Below are 17,425 nucleotides of genomic sequence, written 5' to 3' on the forward strand. Positions count from 1 at the left end.
GTTGTGTTCATCTCATTTTGCTGAGTGTTATTTTCGGTATATACAATGATACAAATGTACCAGTTTCATGATATTGGACATAGAGGCCAAGGAGGACTACTGAACAGCGGTTAGATTGGGAAAAAAAAAAAAAGAAAAGAAGGGAAAGAAAAGTTGAAGAATTATGTATGTAACGTAAAATAACGAAAACGACCATCACGTAACGGGAGTTCAGATTACCAATCCGTTACTACTCGAGTTTTCGCGGTTTAAAAAATTTACTACTGTTTTTTTTTATCATGTTTATTTTTATTATTATTTTTTATTTTTAATATATTAGTTAATGTCATTTTTTTTATAATTAATATTTTTTTTTTTTTTTTTTTTAAACTGAGGTTATATTTGGCAGCACTATATTGGAGTCTTGAAATTCGAATTGAAAGCTCTAATTCCAAATCCAAAGTTTGGATAGTACAAACTAATTTGGAATTGGAATTGCATTGTAATCCCAAACATCCCAAAACGACAATTTGAATCCCATAATTCAACGAAAAATTTCCAGTACCAAAACAAACCCAAAAAATATGTTTTTTTTTTTTTAAAACAAGAATAGGGACTGATTGCAAGTTTGGAAAAAGCCCAAAAAATATGTTGTTGTTGTTGTTTCATTATTATTTTTTTTTTCCTATTTGGAAAAGGAAAAATGTTCGTAAATTCTACTGCCCCGGTTCAAACCCGGATTCCAAACTCATAGAAATTGCCAAGTGCTACAGTGCATCATGTAATTTTATATATTAAAATTACATTTTTCAAATGAATTACCTCTTAAGTAATTTTATATATTAATTCAATCTTAATTCCAACTCATCTTATTTTATATATGTGTCCATATAATCTTTTTATGTACATGCATACAACATATTTATTTGGGACAACCCCTAAAGCATACTCCGCGTAGCATTTTTACCCCCTATTTAAAGAAGTGTGCAAAAAACACTCCTAATCTTTTCACATTGTGCAAAAATATCCCTAAATCAGAAATCTAGCATAAATTAGTGTTGCAATACCCATTTTGACCTTTTACTCTTCCGAAAATGCCCGGGGGTATATATGCTACTAATCCCATAGTATAGGGGTGTTATGTGCACATTACCTTATATATATATATTTATTTATTTATTTGAAACTTTTTTCTCTATACATATCTCTAAACTTTGTTTTTTTTTTTTTTTTTTTTTTTTTTTTTGGGAAAATTTGAGGATTTGCAGAATAAGGATTTGAATTTTTTGAGATTTCAGTTTAGTATTTTCTACTAATTTATTTTATGTTAAAAAAAATAAAATAAAAAAGGGAAAAAAATTCCAATATTAGTATGCACTGATTTTCGGAGTTTGGAGTATATTTGTCTTCTTTAGTTTGCACTTTATTTTTGTTTTTTATTTTCTATTTTTATCTTTACTTCTTTTTTTCTTTTTTTTTTATTTTTTATTTTTTATATCCGTTGCCGGTGTCCTCCAATTGTGTCATTTTCGATCATTTTACAAAATTATTTATTTTTATATATTTATAAAATGGTTTAGTAAGGGTAATTTAGTCAACTTAGGGTTTAAATTTGTTAGAGGGACCTATTTGCACAAAATTGAAACTTTAAGGGAGTTTTTTGCACGAGAGAGGCGTCCACCAATAATATCCTTTTCGGTCATTTTACAAAATTATTTATTTTTATATATTTAGAAAATGGTTCAGTAAGAGTAATTTAGCCAACTTAGAGTTTACATTTATAGGAAAAACATATTTGCACCAAATTGATACTTTAGGAGTTTTTTGCACGTGCACTATAAACATACTTTAAGGCATTTTCTGCATTTACCTATCTATTTTACCTGGTTTAATTCAATTCCAAATTAATGATGTTATCTAAACGATAAATTAGAATTGAAAGTCAATTACACTTGAATTCCAAAGTTTATCCAAACAGTGGATTTGGAACTAGATTGCTGGGATTATAATACCATGAAATTGCAATCCATATGCAATTCCAATTTGGTGCAACCAAACATGGCCTTAGTGTCATTACCATTAATTTATTCTCTTGATATATTGTTTGTCTTAATTCCTTTTTTAGTTAATTTCATTACTATTAGTTATGTAGTTATTTAATTAAAACTTGAAAAGAGTACAAAGAATTTAGTAATTATGATGGAAAGCTCCATCATAAAGAGTATATTTAAATAAATTTATTTTTCTTTTTGCTTAATTTATTCCCCCTCTTTCTAACTAGCCACTGTACTTTTCCTTGGACAATGTTTAACTAAATTTTTTGACTTTATAAGTTACTAGTAAACTTTTAATTATTTGAAGTTTACTTTAAGTTCTAAAATATATTAGTATGCATAATGTAATGACTAAAATAAAAAATTTATGACCATTTTGATAGCTAATATATAATTAATTTGCAAGTACTAGTTGATAAGAATCCCCTCTTCCTCTTACATGTGAGCGATTGAGGGTCCGAATTTTGTTGCATGCTAGTTTTGCTGCTTGGTGACTTTGTAGTCCAATTGTGTGTGTGTGTGTGTTTGTGTGTGTGTGTGTGTGTGTGTGATCTTCAGCAGCTATACTCGTAATTGTTGAATCATTTGAATATACCAACCTTTTTGTCAATTTCTACCAACCATCCACTCGCAATTGTTGAATCATTTGAATATACCAACCTTTTTGTCAATTTCAACACTTGATAGTTACGGAGTATTATTTCTTCCAATAAGCACAGTATCATTTGAATATACCAACCTTATCGTCAAACTTCCTAAAAGTGATGCTTCTTGTCAAACTAAAGCACTAATATTATCATAATGCAGGTCCGAATATAAGGAAGGAATGGCTTATGCACTTGATCCAACTTCCCTTGTGCTCTGCTCTCAGCTTCCTTCATCTTTCACTAAGAATGGAACACAAAAATATGATTTTGACCCTATTCAATTCATCACTCTTACTCTCTCTTACATCCTATTTAATATGACCCTCATTTTACTGTGCCCAAATGCCACAGTTGGCGCTACTTTTGGCTTCACAAACGAGACAGACAAGCAAGCCTTGCTAGCCATCAGCGATCAAATTCTTGAGGATCCTTTCAATGTCCTCCGCTCATGGAATGATTCTATCCACTTTAGTAGTTGGAAAGGAGTCACATGTAGTCATCGGCATCAGAGGGAGACAATCCTAAACTTGTCTTCCCGGGAATTAGTCGGTTCCTTGTCTCCTCATATGGGAAATCTTACCTTCCTCAGAGGGATCCATCTCGAGAACGATAGTTTCCGTGGCACAATCCCTCTAGAAATTGGTCGACTGTTTCGGCTTCAACATCTTTCTCTTGATAAAAACTCTTTCCAAGGTGAGTTCCCTACCAACTTGACTCATTGCTCCGGCATTACTGTCATCAACATGTCTTCAAACAATCTTCTAGGAAAAATTCCTATTGAGCTAGGGTCATTGTCTAATCTCTTAGAATTGCGTCTTTCCAAAAATCTTTTCATTGGCAATATCCCACCTTCTTTGGGAAATCTTTCTGCTCTTCGCACACTTGATCTAGGATATAACAATCTAGAGGGAAGCATTCCTTTTGAGCTTGGAAAGCTTTCTGACTTACAGTGTTCAGTTGGGTGCCAACAATTTGTCTGGAATGGTTCCTCCTCCACTTTACAGTATCTCATCCATCTCTGTCTTTGCTCTAGTTCTCAACCAGTTAAGCGGAAGGCTCCCCAAAGAACTGGGATTGACCCTTCCAAAACTACAATATTTCTTAGTTGGTGGTAACCAATTCTCTGGGCCTATTCCACCATCATTGGTTAATGCTACAGAACTTGTTAAGTTTGATATAGGTGAGAATTTTTATAGTGGGTCTGTACCAATGAATTTGCATAGCCTTCAAAATCTAGATAGGCTAAGTATTTTTAGTAACCGACTCAGAACTAAAAAAGCCAATGACTTGAGCTTCCTTGATTCATTAACCAACTGTTCAAATCTACAAGGTCTACTTTTAGGTGGGAATTATTTTGGAGGTGTATTGCCCAATTCAATTGCAAATCTATCCACCAGTCTCACCTCACTGTCGATAAATGTAAACTACATATCTGGAAGCATACCACAGGGAATAGGGAACCTCGTCAACTTAGAATTTCTAGTATTGGATACGAATATGTTCAGCGGAAGCATTCCTGAATCTAATGGGAAAATTTCTAAGTTGCAGTGACTGTACATTTCCATAAATAACATATCAGGAAAAATTCCACCATCTATTGGCAACATGTCTCAGTTGAGTATTCTTGGATTAGGACAAAATATGCTAGAGGGAAGAATACCTGTTTCTTTGGGTAATTGCACAAGGCTAGAAGTATTGGATCTTCAACTGAATCACCTCACTGGTGCAATACCCGAGCAAGTTATTGGACTTTCTTCTCTTACAATTGTTCTCTCCTTGAATCAAAATTATTTGACAGGACCACTGCCCTCACAAGTGGGTAACTTGAAAAATCTTGGACAATTATATCTCTCAGAAAACAAACTTTCTGGAGAAATTCCAAGCAGTCTTGGTGATTGTCTAATTTTAGAAACCCTGCATATGGAGGGTAACCTTTTCAAAGGTACTATTCCATCATCTTTACAGCAATTAAAAGGAATTCGAGACCAAAATCTTTCTCGTAATAGTTTGTCTGGACGGATTCCAAGCTTTCTAGGCGAGTTCCGACTGATTGAATATCTAGACCTATCTTATAATAAGTTTAAGGGTGAAGTTCCAAATGAAGGAGTGTTCATGAATGTCAGTGCATTTTCAATTGTGGGAAATGACAAACTTTGTGGAGGAATCAAGGCATTGGAATTGCCTGCATGTCCCACACAAGGGGAAAGAAAAAAGCTGTTCCCCCGTAAAGTGATAATTCTTGTGACAAGTATCACTCTTTCTACAATTTTGTTGATAGCATGTGTTTCCGCTGTTTTTTACCTCATCAAAAGGTCAAAACGAAAGTCTTCCATGGATTGTCCATTAGGAAGTCAGTACCCAACACTCTCTTATGCAGAACTTCAACATGCTACCAACGGATTCTCTTCAGCAAACTTGATTGGTGCAGGGAGTTATGGTTCTGTTTATAAAGGAATTCTCAACTCTGGTGAACAAATTGTCGCTGTGAAGGTATTCAAACTTCAACTACTTGGAGCCAACAAGAGCTTCTTGGCTGAATGTGAAGCCTTGAGGAACATTCGCCACCGCAATCTGGTCAATATCATCACATCTTGCTCAAGCATGGACTTCAAAGGAAATGATTTCAATGCTTTGGTCTTTGAGTTCATGCCAAATGGGAGTTTAGAGAGCTGGTTACACCCAACTCAATCTGTGCAGCAGGATCCAAAGAGCTTGGATTTGATACAAAGGCTGAACATTGCAATTGATGTGGCATCTGCATTGGATTATCTTCACCATCATTGTGAAACAGCAATTATTCATTGCGATCTAAAGCCAAGCAATGTTCTTCTTGATAATGAGCTCTGCGCTCATGTGGGTGATTTTGGTCTATCAAGGTTTCTTGGAGCCGCAAGAGGTAAAACCAATCGTTTGCAATCTAGTTCTTCAATTGGGATTAGAGGAACAATTGGTTATGTCGCACCAGGTAATGTTCTATCACATAATTATTGCATAATTATATACATCTCCTTTTGGTACATACTCTACGACACTTGAAACTCTTTAAAGTTTTTGTTTTATTGTATTTTATTTTCTACTTTTGTGTGCGTGTGTTGTTGTTGTGGTTGTCTCAGGATTGGCATACTTAGCATGTTTGAAAGGACTATGAACTTTGCTGAGAACGATTATATATGACCGTGACTTGTTGATTATCACCCAGAAAAACCTGCATATGAATTGTACACTTGATGGTTGACTACCTGATAGAGTTATCCATGGTACAAATAAATCTGAAGTTTCTAAATAATTTTTTTCCTTAGCTCAGTCAGGTCCTTCCAAATTTCCCAAAAAACAGAGCACTTGTTGAATATTGACTTTGTGGTTCCTACTTAGCATATTGGTATGTGCCTTTCAACACAATATTGGTACTATACAAAATGTATCAAAAGTTACTGCTATAGACTACTAAGGGTTTTTTCAGATATGTCATATTTTTGGGATGGAGTACAGCTTAGTATCAGCCAAGTCTCTAGTTTATCCTTTGACAAGTAACTAAACCTAATAGCAATTAAATGCAGTCTGTCTTCGATTATATAGTTTAGGTGCTCCAAATCATGGTCATAGATGGTAATTTTTGGAAATTATTACCAAATCTGCTCAAAACCGGGAATATTTTAGCACAAGCCATGGAAAACGATTCCATCTATACTTCACTTTCTGCATTATAAAAAAGGCAACTTGGAAAATTGATTTCATCTTGTTTATTAGTTACTTCTGCCCATCAAGTGATTAACTTGTGCACTTTGTTCCAACTTCCCTTCATGCTCATTGTCCAGAATCTTTTATTCGTTTCAAATGCCACAAGAAGCACCACTTTTTTTTTTGAAAGGTGACGAGCACCACTTTTGGTTTCACAAATGAGAGACAAGCAAGCCTTGTTAACCATCAAGGAATAAAATCAAGGTTCTTAGCTCATGGAATGATTCTATCCACTTCTGTAATTGGCAAGGGATTACATGTAGCCAGTGGCATCAGAGAGTGACCGTCCTAAACTTCTCTAAAAAATTAGTAGGTTCCATGTCTTCTCATACTGGAAACCTTACCTTCCTTAAAGCAATCCAACTCGAGAACAACAACTTCCATGGCATTATCCCCCCAGAAGTTGGTCGACTGTTTCGGTTACAACATTTTTCTCTTTACACAAACTCTTTCCAAGGTCAGTTTCCTATTAATTTTACTCATTTCTTAGACATCAAAGTCATCAACATGTCAGAAAACAATTTTGTAGGAAAAATGCCTAACGAGCTAGGATAATTGTCGAATCTCCTAGAATTTGATCTTTCCAAAAATCGTTTCAGTGGCAAGATTCCACCTTCATTAGGAAATGTTTCTGCGTTTCGCAACCTTTCGCTTAGGCGTAACAACCTAGAAGGACGCACTCCTTATGAACTTGGACAGCTTCCTAACTTAAGAGTACCTTCAGCTGGCTTCTAACAATTTGTCCCGTTTGGTTCCAACCTCAATTTACTACAACATCTCATCCTTTACAACATCTCATCCATCAGTTACTTTGTCCTAACTAACCACCAACTACATGGAAATCTCCCACCAAATTTGGGATTGTAGTATTTCATTTCTATGTAGTGTCAAAATATAAATCAAGCAAATAATTTAGAAATTAGAAAATAGTGAAGAACATCAACAGTTTAAGCACCATCATTTGTTTCAAATTGCAGAATATGGTATGGGTGGGGAGGTTTCAACGGAAGGTGATGTGTATAGTTACGGAATTCTTTTACTGGAGATGTTTACTGGAAAAAGGCCGACTGGTAGTATGTTTATAGACAATTTCAGCCTTCATAACTATGCTAAGATGGCGCTTCTAGATGGAGTGATGGAGATTGTCGATTCTCTACTCATATTGGAAGAAGAAGATGACTCTGAAAGGACCAAACAACGCAAGATTGCTACAACAAAAGATTGCTTGGTATCAGTTCTTAGAATTGGAGTCGTTTGCTCTTCTGACTTGCCAAGAGAACGGATGGATATTACAAATGTTCTAAATGAACTCCACAAGATTAGAGAAGCATATCTTATTATGTATGGAGGAGGGGAAGGAAAGAGAGAGAAAGAGATGGAAGAAATAATTCCTAGTTAGACAATTATAGCTGGTTCATAAGGTAATGTTCAGAATAATGAGGTATATCTGAAAGATATAGTTCCACTATATGTACTTTTATCAATATTTTCTTGTAGCAATGTTTATCTTCAACTTCACGAAATTAATGAGAAGCTAATTCTTAGAGAAAGGAGGTAAATTACTTGATCATTGAGTATTAAATAATATCAACATATACAAAAAATTTATATTATTTTTCCAACAGAAATAGAGTAATTCTCTAAAGTTCTACAATTGCTTCATTATAGTAATCATTTCACTGGCAAAATCCCATTCTTTATTTGGGAATCTGTTCTCTTTCCACTCTAATTTGATGTCTAACAATTAATCTAGATCCTAGAGGGAAGCATTCCTGTGGAACTTGGACAACTTCCCAATTTACAATATCTCGATACCCTTCAAGAACTTTTTTTTACAGTGCTATAATAATAAAAGAATGGTACATCCACGCACAAATGGCAGAAACAATTTGATCAATGAGCTTAGATTTATAGAAAGAAATTTCAAATTTGAAGCAACAAATCCAGAAAATTGAATTGTAATATTAACAAGAAAATGAGAGCGAGTAATTACGCGGGACCAGTGCTTTTAATGTTGAACGGGACGACGTCGTTCGTGCCAGACGATGCGTTGGTACAGAGACACCGGTTCAGCTCCGTCGGCGGCGAAGGGATCGGCGGCGCACGGGTGAAAAGCCGCCGGAGGAGGTTGAACGCTTTTTTTGGCAGTGAAGGAACAGTAGGCATTTGTCTGATAAGTGATAACCGATGATGATGCCGTTGGACATTTGGGCCTAGTTGCCCTAGTTATCCATTTATTTGAATGTAAGGCTTCGTGCCTTTGTTCCCTGGGCCATTATTGGGCCCTGCACAGTTCTATTTATTTATTTATTTTAAATAAATTGACAAAAAACTTACACACCCACACTTTGCCTTAGAGTTAGAGTGGTTGATTTATCAAGATATGATTTAAGTTAAATTACTAGTTTAGTAGTTTATGTTATTTTACCGGAAGTGTTCACCGGAAAAAGCGTATTGATGCATGTTTACCGGAAAAATGGCATACTGATGTCTGTTCTAGAACAATTTTACTCCACATAACCACAACCAAGGGCGGATTCAGCCTTTTTGAATGGGGTGGGCTAATTTTAGACTGGGCTAATTTTAGACTATTACTATTTTTTTTTTTTTTTTTTTTTGGCTGGGCTTAAAGTAGTATTGTAAAAAAATATATATATATATATTTTGGGGTGGGCTGAAGCCTAGCTTCGCCCACCCTTGGATCCGCCCTGGACCACAACTATGTATGTCTCACAACTATGTATGTCTCACAAACAATTTTTGTCTCCACAACCATGCTAAGATGGCTCTCCAATCAAGTTATGAAGGTTGTTGATCACCAAATTATAGTGGAAAAAGAGAAGATGGATCAAATCACACCAAGGAAAGTAATACATGCAACATTTTTATTTTGATAAATATAAAGCGTGAATCTGAAAGTGTGTATTATGTCAGTTGTTTGTGTAGAGACACTAAATTTTTGAGACATTGGTTAGAGTCAAAATCTACAATCCTACAACAGTCACGTGACAATATATCTATATAAAATGTTTGACAAATCAAATTCAAATTTGTTTCAAATAAATAGATACAAATCTCCCCTTTTTTATTTTTGGTTTTTAGTTAATATCATTACTATAATTATGGTAGTTATTTATTTTGAACTTAAAAGATGGCAAACTCCATTATAAATAGTATATTTTAAAATTATTTATTTATTTATTTATTTGTTAATTATATACCCACACCTAGGCTCTCTAACTAGCCAATTTACTTTCCCTTGGATAATGTTTACTGTTTAAATTTTGACTTAATAAGTTAGTACTCCTTAAATTTAGATTTTAACCCCTCGACATGCAAATAAGCTGGCACTTATTTAAAATTCTCTGCTTATGGGTGACTTTGTAGTCCAATTATACATCCATGTTTTCCACTTAAAAAAAATGTACCTTATCTTCTCCCAAAAATTACTATCTAATAATTACGAATATCTACTCCCAAAAATTACTATCGACAGTAATTATTATGCATCAATTCTTAACATCCAATTATTTTTTTTTTTTTGTAACCAGAGAGAGATAAAAGTAAATTTTCTGAAATTATGACTTGGTGCAGTTGTAGTGATAAACCAGAAAATGAAGGTGAAAGGTGAATTGTTTTTAGGTGCAAATCATGGCCAAATTTATAAGCCAAGCTCTCTTTATTTGATTGAGTAAGCTTTGCGGAAAATGATTTCAAGGCTTTGATCTTTGAGTTCATGCCAAATGGGACTTTAGAGAGTTGGTTACAGCCAAATCAATCTGTGCAGCAGGATCCAAAGAGCTTGGATTTAATACAAAGGCTAAACATTGCAATTGATGCGGCATCTGCATTGGATTATCTTCACCATCAGTGCGACACAACAATTATTCATTACAATCTAAAGCCAAGTAATGTTCTTCTTGACAATGAGCTTTGCGCTCGTGTGGGTGATTTTGGTATATCAAGGTTTCTTGGAGGCACCGGAGGTAAACCCGACCGTTCAAAATCTAGTTCTTCAATTGGGATTAGAGGAACTATTGGTTATGTCGCACCAGGTAATGTTTTGTCACATAATTATTGCATAATTACATACACCTCCTTTTGGTACATACTCTCTAATTTAGTTTCTTCAAGGAATTTTTTAGTTTGGGACTAAGGTGCACCTTAATAATTGGTATATGAAACTTGCTTAGATTCTATTTTGAACCACATCTTGGTTATTTCCCAGATGACTCTATTTTGCGTAACCAGGTTTGGCATATTATAATTGTAGAATTTCACATTTGTGTACCAGTGTCGAGGATAATCCTTGATGAAAATAATTTAGTACTTCAGAAATGTTGAAGGACATTACTAATTTAGGCAATATGTTATTTATTTTTTGTAAAATATGGTATGGGTGTGGAAGTTTCAAAAGAAGGGTGATGTGTATAGCTATGAAATCCTCTTACGGGAGATGCTTACCGGAAGAAAGCCCATAGATAGCATATTTTCTGAAAATTTTAGCCTTCATAACTATGCAAAGATGGCGCTTCCTGATAGAGTGATGGAGATTGCCGGTTCTCTATTCTTGTTGGAAGAGGAGGATGCTCAAAGGGCCAGCCAACATAACATTGGTAGAATAAAAGAGAGCTGGGTGTCGGTCCTTAGGATTGGAGTGTTATGTTCATCTAAACTATTGAGAGAACGGATGGATATTAGGGATGTTCTCTTGGAACTCCACAAGATTAGAAACGCACTTTTAAGAAGAAGCTGATGTCATGTGATAGAAACTTCCGGTGGTTGTGACTGTTTAAAGCATTTGTTTTATTGTATTTTATTTTTTACATTTGTGTGTGTTGTGTCATCGTAGGTGTTAGAAATTTGGTGTGAATAGAAGTTGTTTATCAAGGAGTCTGTAACTAGAGTGGTGCCATCATATATTTTGCAATATTAATAACCCATGAATATGGTTATTGATGCAGAATGTTTCTGTAATACAGAATTTCCAAATTACAACGAATCCTTGACACGTGATTCAACGTGATTAAGGATGGGTTGGAAAGTAAGGGTAGCATGATTGAGAAGTCACATTGAATCATAATCATATTTGTGAGTTTTGGGTTACAGACGTTGAAAGAATGTAACGTTGTTGACAATTAAGAATCTGTTGAAGGTGACCAAACTATGAAAGGATACGTTCTTTCCAAACAGATACACCCATACTCCAAGAGGTATCCCAAACAGACATACCCATGCACCAAAAGGCATCTTTAAGTCTATAAATACCCCACTGGCTACCATAATTTATCGTTCAATTAAATTTATTCTCTCCTTCTCTCAAGATGAACCTAACCCAAGTGGATGTGGGTTCAAGCCATGGTCAAGTGGTCTGAGCCACTTAGGCCCAAAACCAATTTCATTGAACCATATTAAATTTGGTCTGAGCCATTTAGTTCGGATTTCACTAAATTCATTATTTAAATAGTATAGATGCATTTTTTGAGTCAGAGAGAGTATTACACGGAGGAGGTTCGCCGTATCCACGAGTTTGTAGTGCTGCTACTGGTGGATGTAGACCGTTGTATCCTGGGAGATAGACGCCACTGAGTCCGTTAGCACCATTTGTACAACCATCGGAAGATTTTTTGTTCCTGGGTGAACAACCATCGGCAGTTTCTCTCACATGACATCAATTTCTTCTCAAAAATGTGTTTCTAATCTTGTGGAGTTCCATGAGAACATCCCTAATATCCATCCGTTCCCTCGACAATTCAGAAGAACAAATGACTCCGATCCTAAGGACCGACACCAAGCACTCTTTTATTTTTCCAATGTTATGTTGGCTGGCCCTTTGAGACACATCTTCCTCTTCCAACGAGAATAGAGAATCAGCAGTTGTAACGACCCTAGCTGATGCCAAAATTTAAAAAAAATTCGGCATAACCTCCCCTAAAAATGGGCCTTCAACAACCTGTCCCAATACACAAAACACATAAAATCATCAAGCATCCCATTCATCCGTTCATTATACCTTAACATAGTTCCTTTCATGGTGGAACATCCACACACCAATTAATCTAAATTATCATAATTACAGTCCCAAAATACAAGATTAATATTTAAAGTCCCTGTCTTACAACGTTACATGATACAATTGCATGGAAACATATACCATAATTCCACTAGTTTCATTTACATCAAACAAAAGATAAGATCGTTCTTAAGTTACAAGGCCATGAATACTAACTTAGTTACATTTCCACAACTACAAATATACATAGAACGGTCAAAATACAAAATAGCAAACAACCTTCTGACAACTTTTAAGCTTGAGGTGGATTGTCGTCCACCAGTTCATTTCCAAAACCTAAAAAAAATAATATAAATAGTAGGGTGAGCATAAAGCTCAGCAGGTGACACTTAAGACACACATCTTGTGTCCTTGTGAATCCAAACAAAGCATAGGCCAATGGGAAATGGGGATCATACAATGTCGGGAAATAATACAGCATAACGATTCAATGTCAAGTATATCCAATGCAATGGTATGAGATGCAATGTATGCTAGTGTCGCTCCCCATTTTCATAATCCAAAACATCATTTCCAAACTGTTAATACAGCCCGCCCTTTGGTAGCCCCGCCGCGACACGAGAGGAGGATTGGCTAGTATCCCTGACCCTTGGAAACCCCGCGGCGTCATTATGGGGCCCAACTAGTTCAACCACGCTAGGGCGACTCCCTAGTCCCCTCTAGGCTATATTAACCTCCGGCCCGTTGGTAACCCCGCAGCGACCGGGTTTCGCATAAAACCATTTCATCAAAAACACTTCCCTGAAATTCCCCATATTTATTTCAAGAACAATTTCTCCCATTTCATGCAAACCCAATGGTATGTGCATGTATCTATGTTCCATACATTCAATGTCATGGCATTTAAAATTCTACACCATAAAATTAAACATTCAACATGTTTAACATCTCCCAAGTAATTATTAACACATTAAGATACATCAAAATACATTTAAGCATGCTTTACACATAAAACAACTCACATTCAAATACATGAATTTCTCTAGACAACATTTAAAATAATCATTGATACAATTAACTTCTAATTAAGCATGTTTGGCATAACAAATGATTATAACTCACAATGGAACAAGAAGGTAATGGATTAAGGTGTCCCTACCTCAAATTTGCACAAAACCCTTATTTTGGGTCTTGAAATTCGAACTCCAAGAAGGGCACCAAATCTGGAATTGTTCGTATGGATGCGTAGAGCTCGTCGTAGGCTTCGTTTTGCCTCAAACGGTACCTAAATCCACCAAGTAACGAAGAATAAATCTTGCCTCAAAGATTTGGTTGAAAAAGAAAAGAAAATGAAATAGAAAATTGAGAGAGAGATAGACACGGGGAGAGAGAAAGAATGAGAGACCAAAAATGGTCTCTAGCCACTTAAGGCTTAGTGGTGGGACCCACCAAAAATTCTTTTCTTTTCTCTTTTTCTTTTTCTTTTTTTAATTTACAGACATTACATTCTCCCCAACTTTAAAAGATTTCGTCTCCGAAATCAAGACATACCTGGAGAAGAAAACAACTCTGGATACTTGGAGCGAACCTCCTGTTCGAGCTCCCAAGTAGCCTCCTCGACTCCGTGGTGTGTCCAAAGGACTTTTACCATTGGTATCGTCTTGTTCCTCAATACCTTTTGTTGTGTGTCAAGAATCTGAACTGGTCCTTCCTCGTAAGAAACATCCTCATCAATGTCTACATCAACCCAACTCAAGATGTGAGATGGATCTGGCTCGTACTTCCATAACATCGATACATGGAAAACATTGTGGACCCTATCCAACTGTGGTGGCAAAGCAAGTCTGTAGGCAACCTCTCCTATACGGTCCAAAATCTCAAATGGTCCAATGAATCGTGGAGACAACTGGCCACTTTTCTCGAATCTCATCAATCCCTCCCGTGAAGAAACCCGAAGAAAAACGTGGTCTCCCACCTCAAAGGATAACGACCGTCTCCGCTTATCCGCATAACTCTTCTGTCGGCTCTGAGCTGTAAGTAACCTCTGTCTTATTAATTTAATCTTCTCAGTAGTCTCGAGTACAATGTCAGGTCCTAAGGCGGCTGTCTCACATACCTCAGTCCAACAAACAGGAGACCTACAAGGTCTACCATACAACGCCTCAAATGGAGCCATCTGAATGCTCGCCTGATAACTGTTGTTGTAGGCAAATTCAATAAGTGGAAGGTGATCCTCCCAACTACCACCCAAGTCAAGCACACATGCCCGAAGCATATCCTCCAAAATCTGGATAGTACGCTCCGACTGACCGTCAGTCTGTGGATGGAATGCCGTACTCAGGTGCAACGCTGAGCCAAACGCTGCTTGAAGTCCTTCCCAAAACTTAGAAGTGAACTTAGCATCCCTATCTGAAATAATGGTTACTGGAACTCCATGCAACCTTACAATCTCCTTCACATAAAGAACACCAAGCTTCTCTGCATCATCTGTTGCCTTAATAGGCAAAAAGTGAGCCGTCTTGGTCAATCTGTCAATGATGACCCATACGGACTCATTGCCCCTTCGTGACCTTGGAAGACCTGTCACAAAATCCATAGCAATATGCTTCTATTTCCATTGCGCTACAGGTAATGGTTGCAACAAACCGGCTGGTCTCTGATGCTCGGCCTTCACCTGCTGACAGGTAAGGCATCTAGCCACAAATTGTGCAATATCTTTTTTCATCCCGTTCCACCAATACTGACGTCTCAAATTTTGATACATCTTGGTACCACCTGGATGAACTGCAAAGCGGGAAGTGTGAAACTCCCGTAAGACGTCCTCACGACAAACAGTAGGAACCACCAACAAACCCCAGAACCGTAGACCCCCATCTGTATACAAAGCCCAATCTTTCACTGTCTCACCACTGGAGATCAAAGCGTGAATGGCATCTAAATTCCGGTCCTGTCTCTGTGACTCAATCACTCGTACAACAAGAGTAGGCTGAGCCATAAGACTAAACAAGAATGCCGGCTCGCTGTCAACATCATCATCAAAACAATACAATCCCATCTCTGCCAAATCCTTAAGTATCTTCCACTTCCGAATAACCAGACAGGCCAAAGTTCCACGAGATTTTCGGCGTAAGGCACCTGCTACTACATTTGCCTTGCCCGGATGATACTGCAAGTCAAAATTATAATCTTCCAAGAATTCAACCCATCTTCTCTGTCTATTATTCAAGTCCTTTTGGGAGAAAAGGTACTTGAGACTTTTATGATCCGAGTACACCTCGAATCTTTCACTATACAAGTAGTGTCTCCAATACTTCAAAGCAAACACAACTGCCGCCAACTCCAAATCATGAGTAGGGTAGTTGTACTCGTGAGTCTTCAACTGTCGAGACCCATAAGCCACTACTCTACCATCCTGCATCAATACACACCCTAAACTATCACGTGAAGCATCACAATAGATCACATAACCCAAGCCACGCTCAGGTATCACCAACACTGGAGCCGTAGTCAATCTTGTCTTTAATTCCTGGAAAGATGACTCACAGGCTTCATTCCATGCAAACTTAATCCCTTTCCGGGTTAAACGGGTCATAGACGCTGCCAAACGGGAGAAATCTTTCACAAATCTCCGGTAGTAACCCGCTAGACCAAGAAAACTACGGATCTCAAACACATTCTTGGGTTGCTCCCAATTCAAAACAGCTTAAATCTTTGATGGATCAACTGACACTCCGCCTTCTGAAACAACATGTCCCAAAAACTTCACCTCTTGTAGCCAAAACTCACATTTCTCATATTTGGCATACAACCGGTGCTCCCGCAAAATCTGTAAAACAATACTTAAATGGATCTCGTGTTCCTCCCGAGATCGTGAATACACAAGAATGTCATCCACGAAAACTACCACAAACTGGTCCAAGTAATCGTGAAAGACGCGGTTCATTAAGTCCATGAATGCCGCTGGAGCATTAGTCAAGCCAAAAGGCATAACAAGGAACTCATAGTGTCCATACCGTGTACGGAATGCTGTCTTCGGGATATCCTCATCCCTAACTCGCAACTGATAATAGCCAGACCTCAAGTCAATCTTGGAGAAATAACTGGCTCCCCTCAACTGATCAAATAAATCATCTATCCTTGGCAAAGGATACTTGTTCTTGATGGTGGCGCGATTCAACTTCCGATAATCGATGCACAACCTCAAAGAACCATCTTTCTTCTTAGCAAACAAGACCGGTGCGCCCCATGGTGACACACTCGGTCGGATGAAACCTTTCATCCTCAAATCATCAAGCTGTCTTTTTAATTCCTCCAATTCAACTGGTGCCATACGATACGGTGCCATAGAAATCGGCGCGGTACCTGGCATTAACTCAATAGAGAACTCCACTTCTCGGTGTGGAGGCAACTCTGTCAAATCCTCCGGAAACACATCCAGAAAGTCACGAACAACTGCAGGATAATATTCTTCCACAACATCATCCTCTTCGGCTATAAGGGTAGCCAAAAAGTAATCACCACGACTCCGTCCACGAATTCCATAAAACGATGAAATGTGGGAATCACTCCGATCTCCCACGAAAAAGAAACAGTCTCCCTCGGGAGTACAAACTGTAACCTTTCCTCTGAAACAGTCGATCGTGGCATGAAAAGAAGCTAACCAATCCATCCCGAGAATGACATCAAAGCTAGTCATTTCTAGGAGGATAAGGTCAAACACAAAAGTCCGCCCGACTATCACAATGGAACAGTCCCTCACGACTCGGCTCAAAGACACTGAAACTCCAACTGGCGTATCAATACATAATGCCCAATCCATAAAACTGACCTCTAACCCCGATGCAAGTGCAAATGATGATGAAATGAAAGAATGAGATGCACCAGAATCAAACAAAACACGGGCCCAAGAACCAAACACTGGAAATATACCTCAGAGAACTGAAGATCCAGGAGATGCATCAGTCGATGATGCAAGGGCAAAGACACGCCCCTGC

The 17,425-nt window shown here is 37.3% G+C and overlaps 3 protein-coding genes across 3 annotated transcripts; all 3 read left to right on the forward strand.

Annotated features, from left to right (window-relative positions):
* The first annotated feature begins 2,859 nt into the window (after positions 1–2,859).
* Positions 2,860–4,231, forward strand: LOC132281455 (LRR receptor-like serine/threonine-protein kinase EFR). The gene is made up of 2 exons (XM_059783154.1): positions 2,860–3,636; positions 3,725–4,231. The coding sequence occupies exons 1-2, from the start codon at positions 2,860–2,862 to the stop codon at positions 4,229–4,231; spliced, it is 1,284 nt and encodes a 427-aa protein (XP_059639137.1).
* A 543-nt stretch (positions 4,232–4,774) lies between these two features.
* On the forward strand, positions 4,775–5,720 carry LOC132285095 (probable LRR receptor-like serine/threonine-protein kinase At3g47570). Its single transcript, XM_059787260.1, has one exon. The coding sequence runs from the start codon at positions 4,793–4,795 to the stop codon at positions 5,714–5,716; it is 924 nt and encodes a 307-aa protein (XP_059643243.1). The 5' UTR covers positions 4,775–4,792; the 3' UTR covers positions 5,717–5,720.
* A 2,673-nt stretch (positions 5,721–8,393) lies between these two features.
* LOC132281457 (probable LRR receptor-like serine/threonine-protein kinase At3g47570) lies at positions 8,394–11,174 on the forward strand. Its single transcript, XM_059783158.1, has 4 exons — positions 8,394–8,576; positions 10,137–10,473; positions 10,647–10,669; positions 10,827–11,174. Exons 1-4 carry the CDS (start codon positions 8,394–8,396, stop codon positions 11,172–11,174), a joined length of 891 nt encoding a protein of 296 aa, XP_059639141.1.
* The last annotated feature ends 6,251 nt before the right edge of the window (positions 11,175–17,425 follow it).

Source organism: Cornus florida, unplaced genomic scaffold (assembly GCF_030987335.1).
Source record: "Cornus florida cultivar Cherokee Brave unplaced genomic scaffold, ASM3098733v1 CherokeeBrave_3.0.0_Hap2_Chr11, whole genome shotgun sequence".
NCBI lineage: Eukaryota > Viridiplantae > Streptophyta > Magnoliopsida > Cornales > Cornaceae > Cornus > Cornus florida.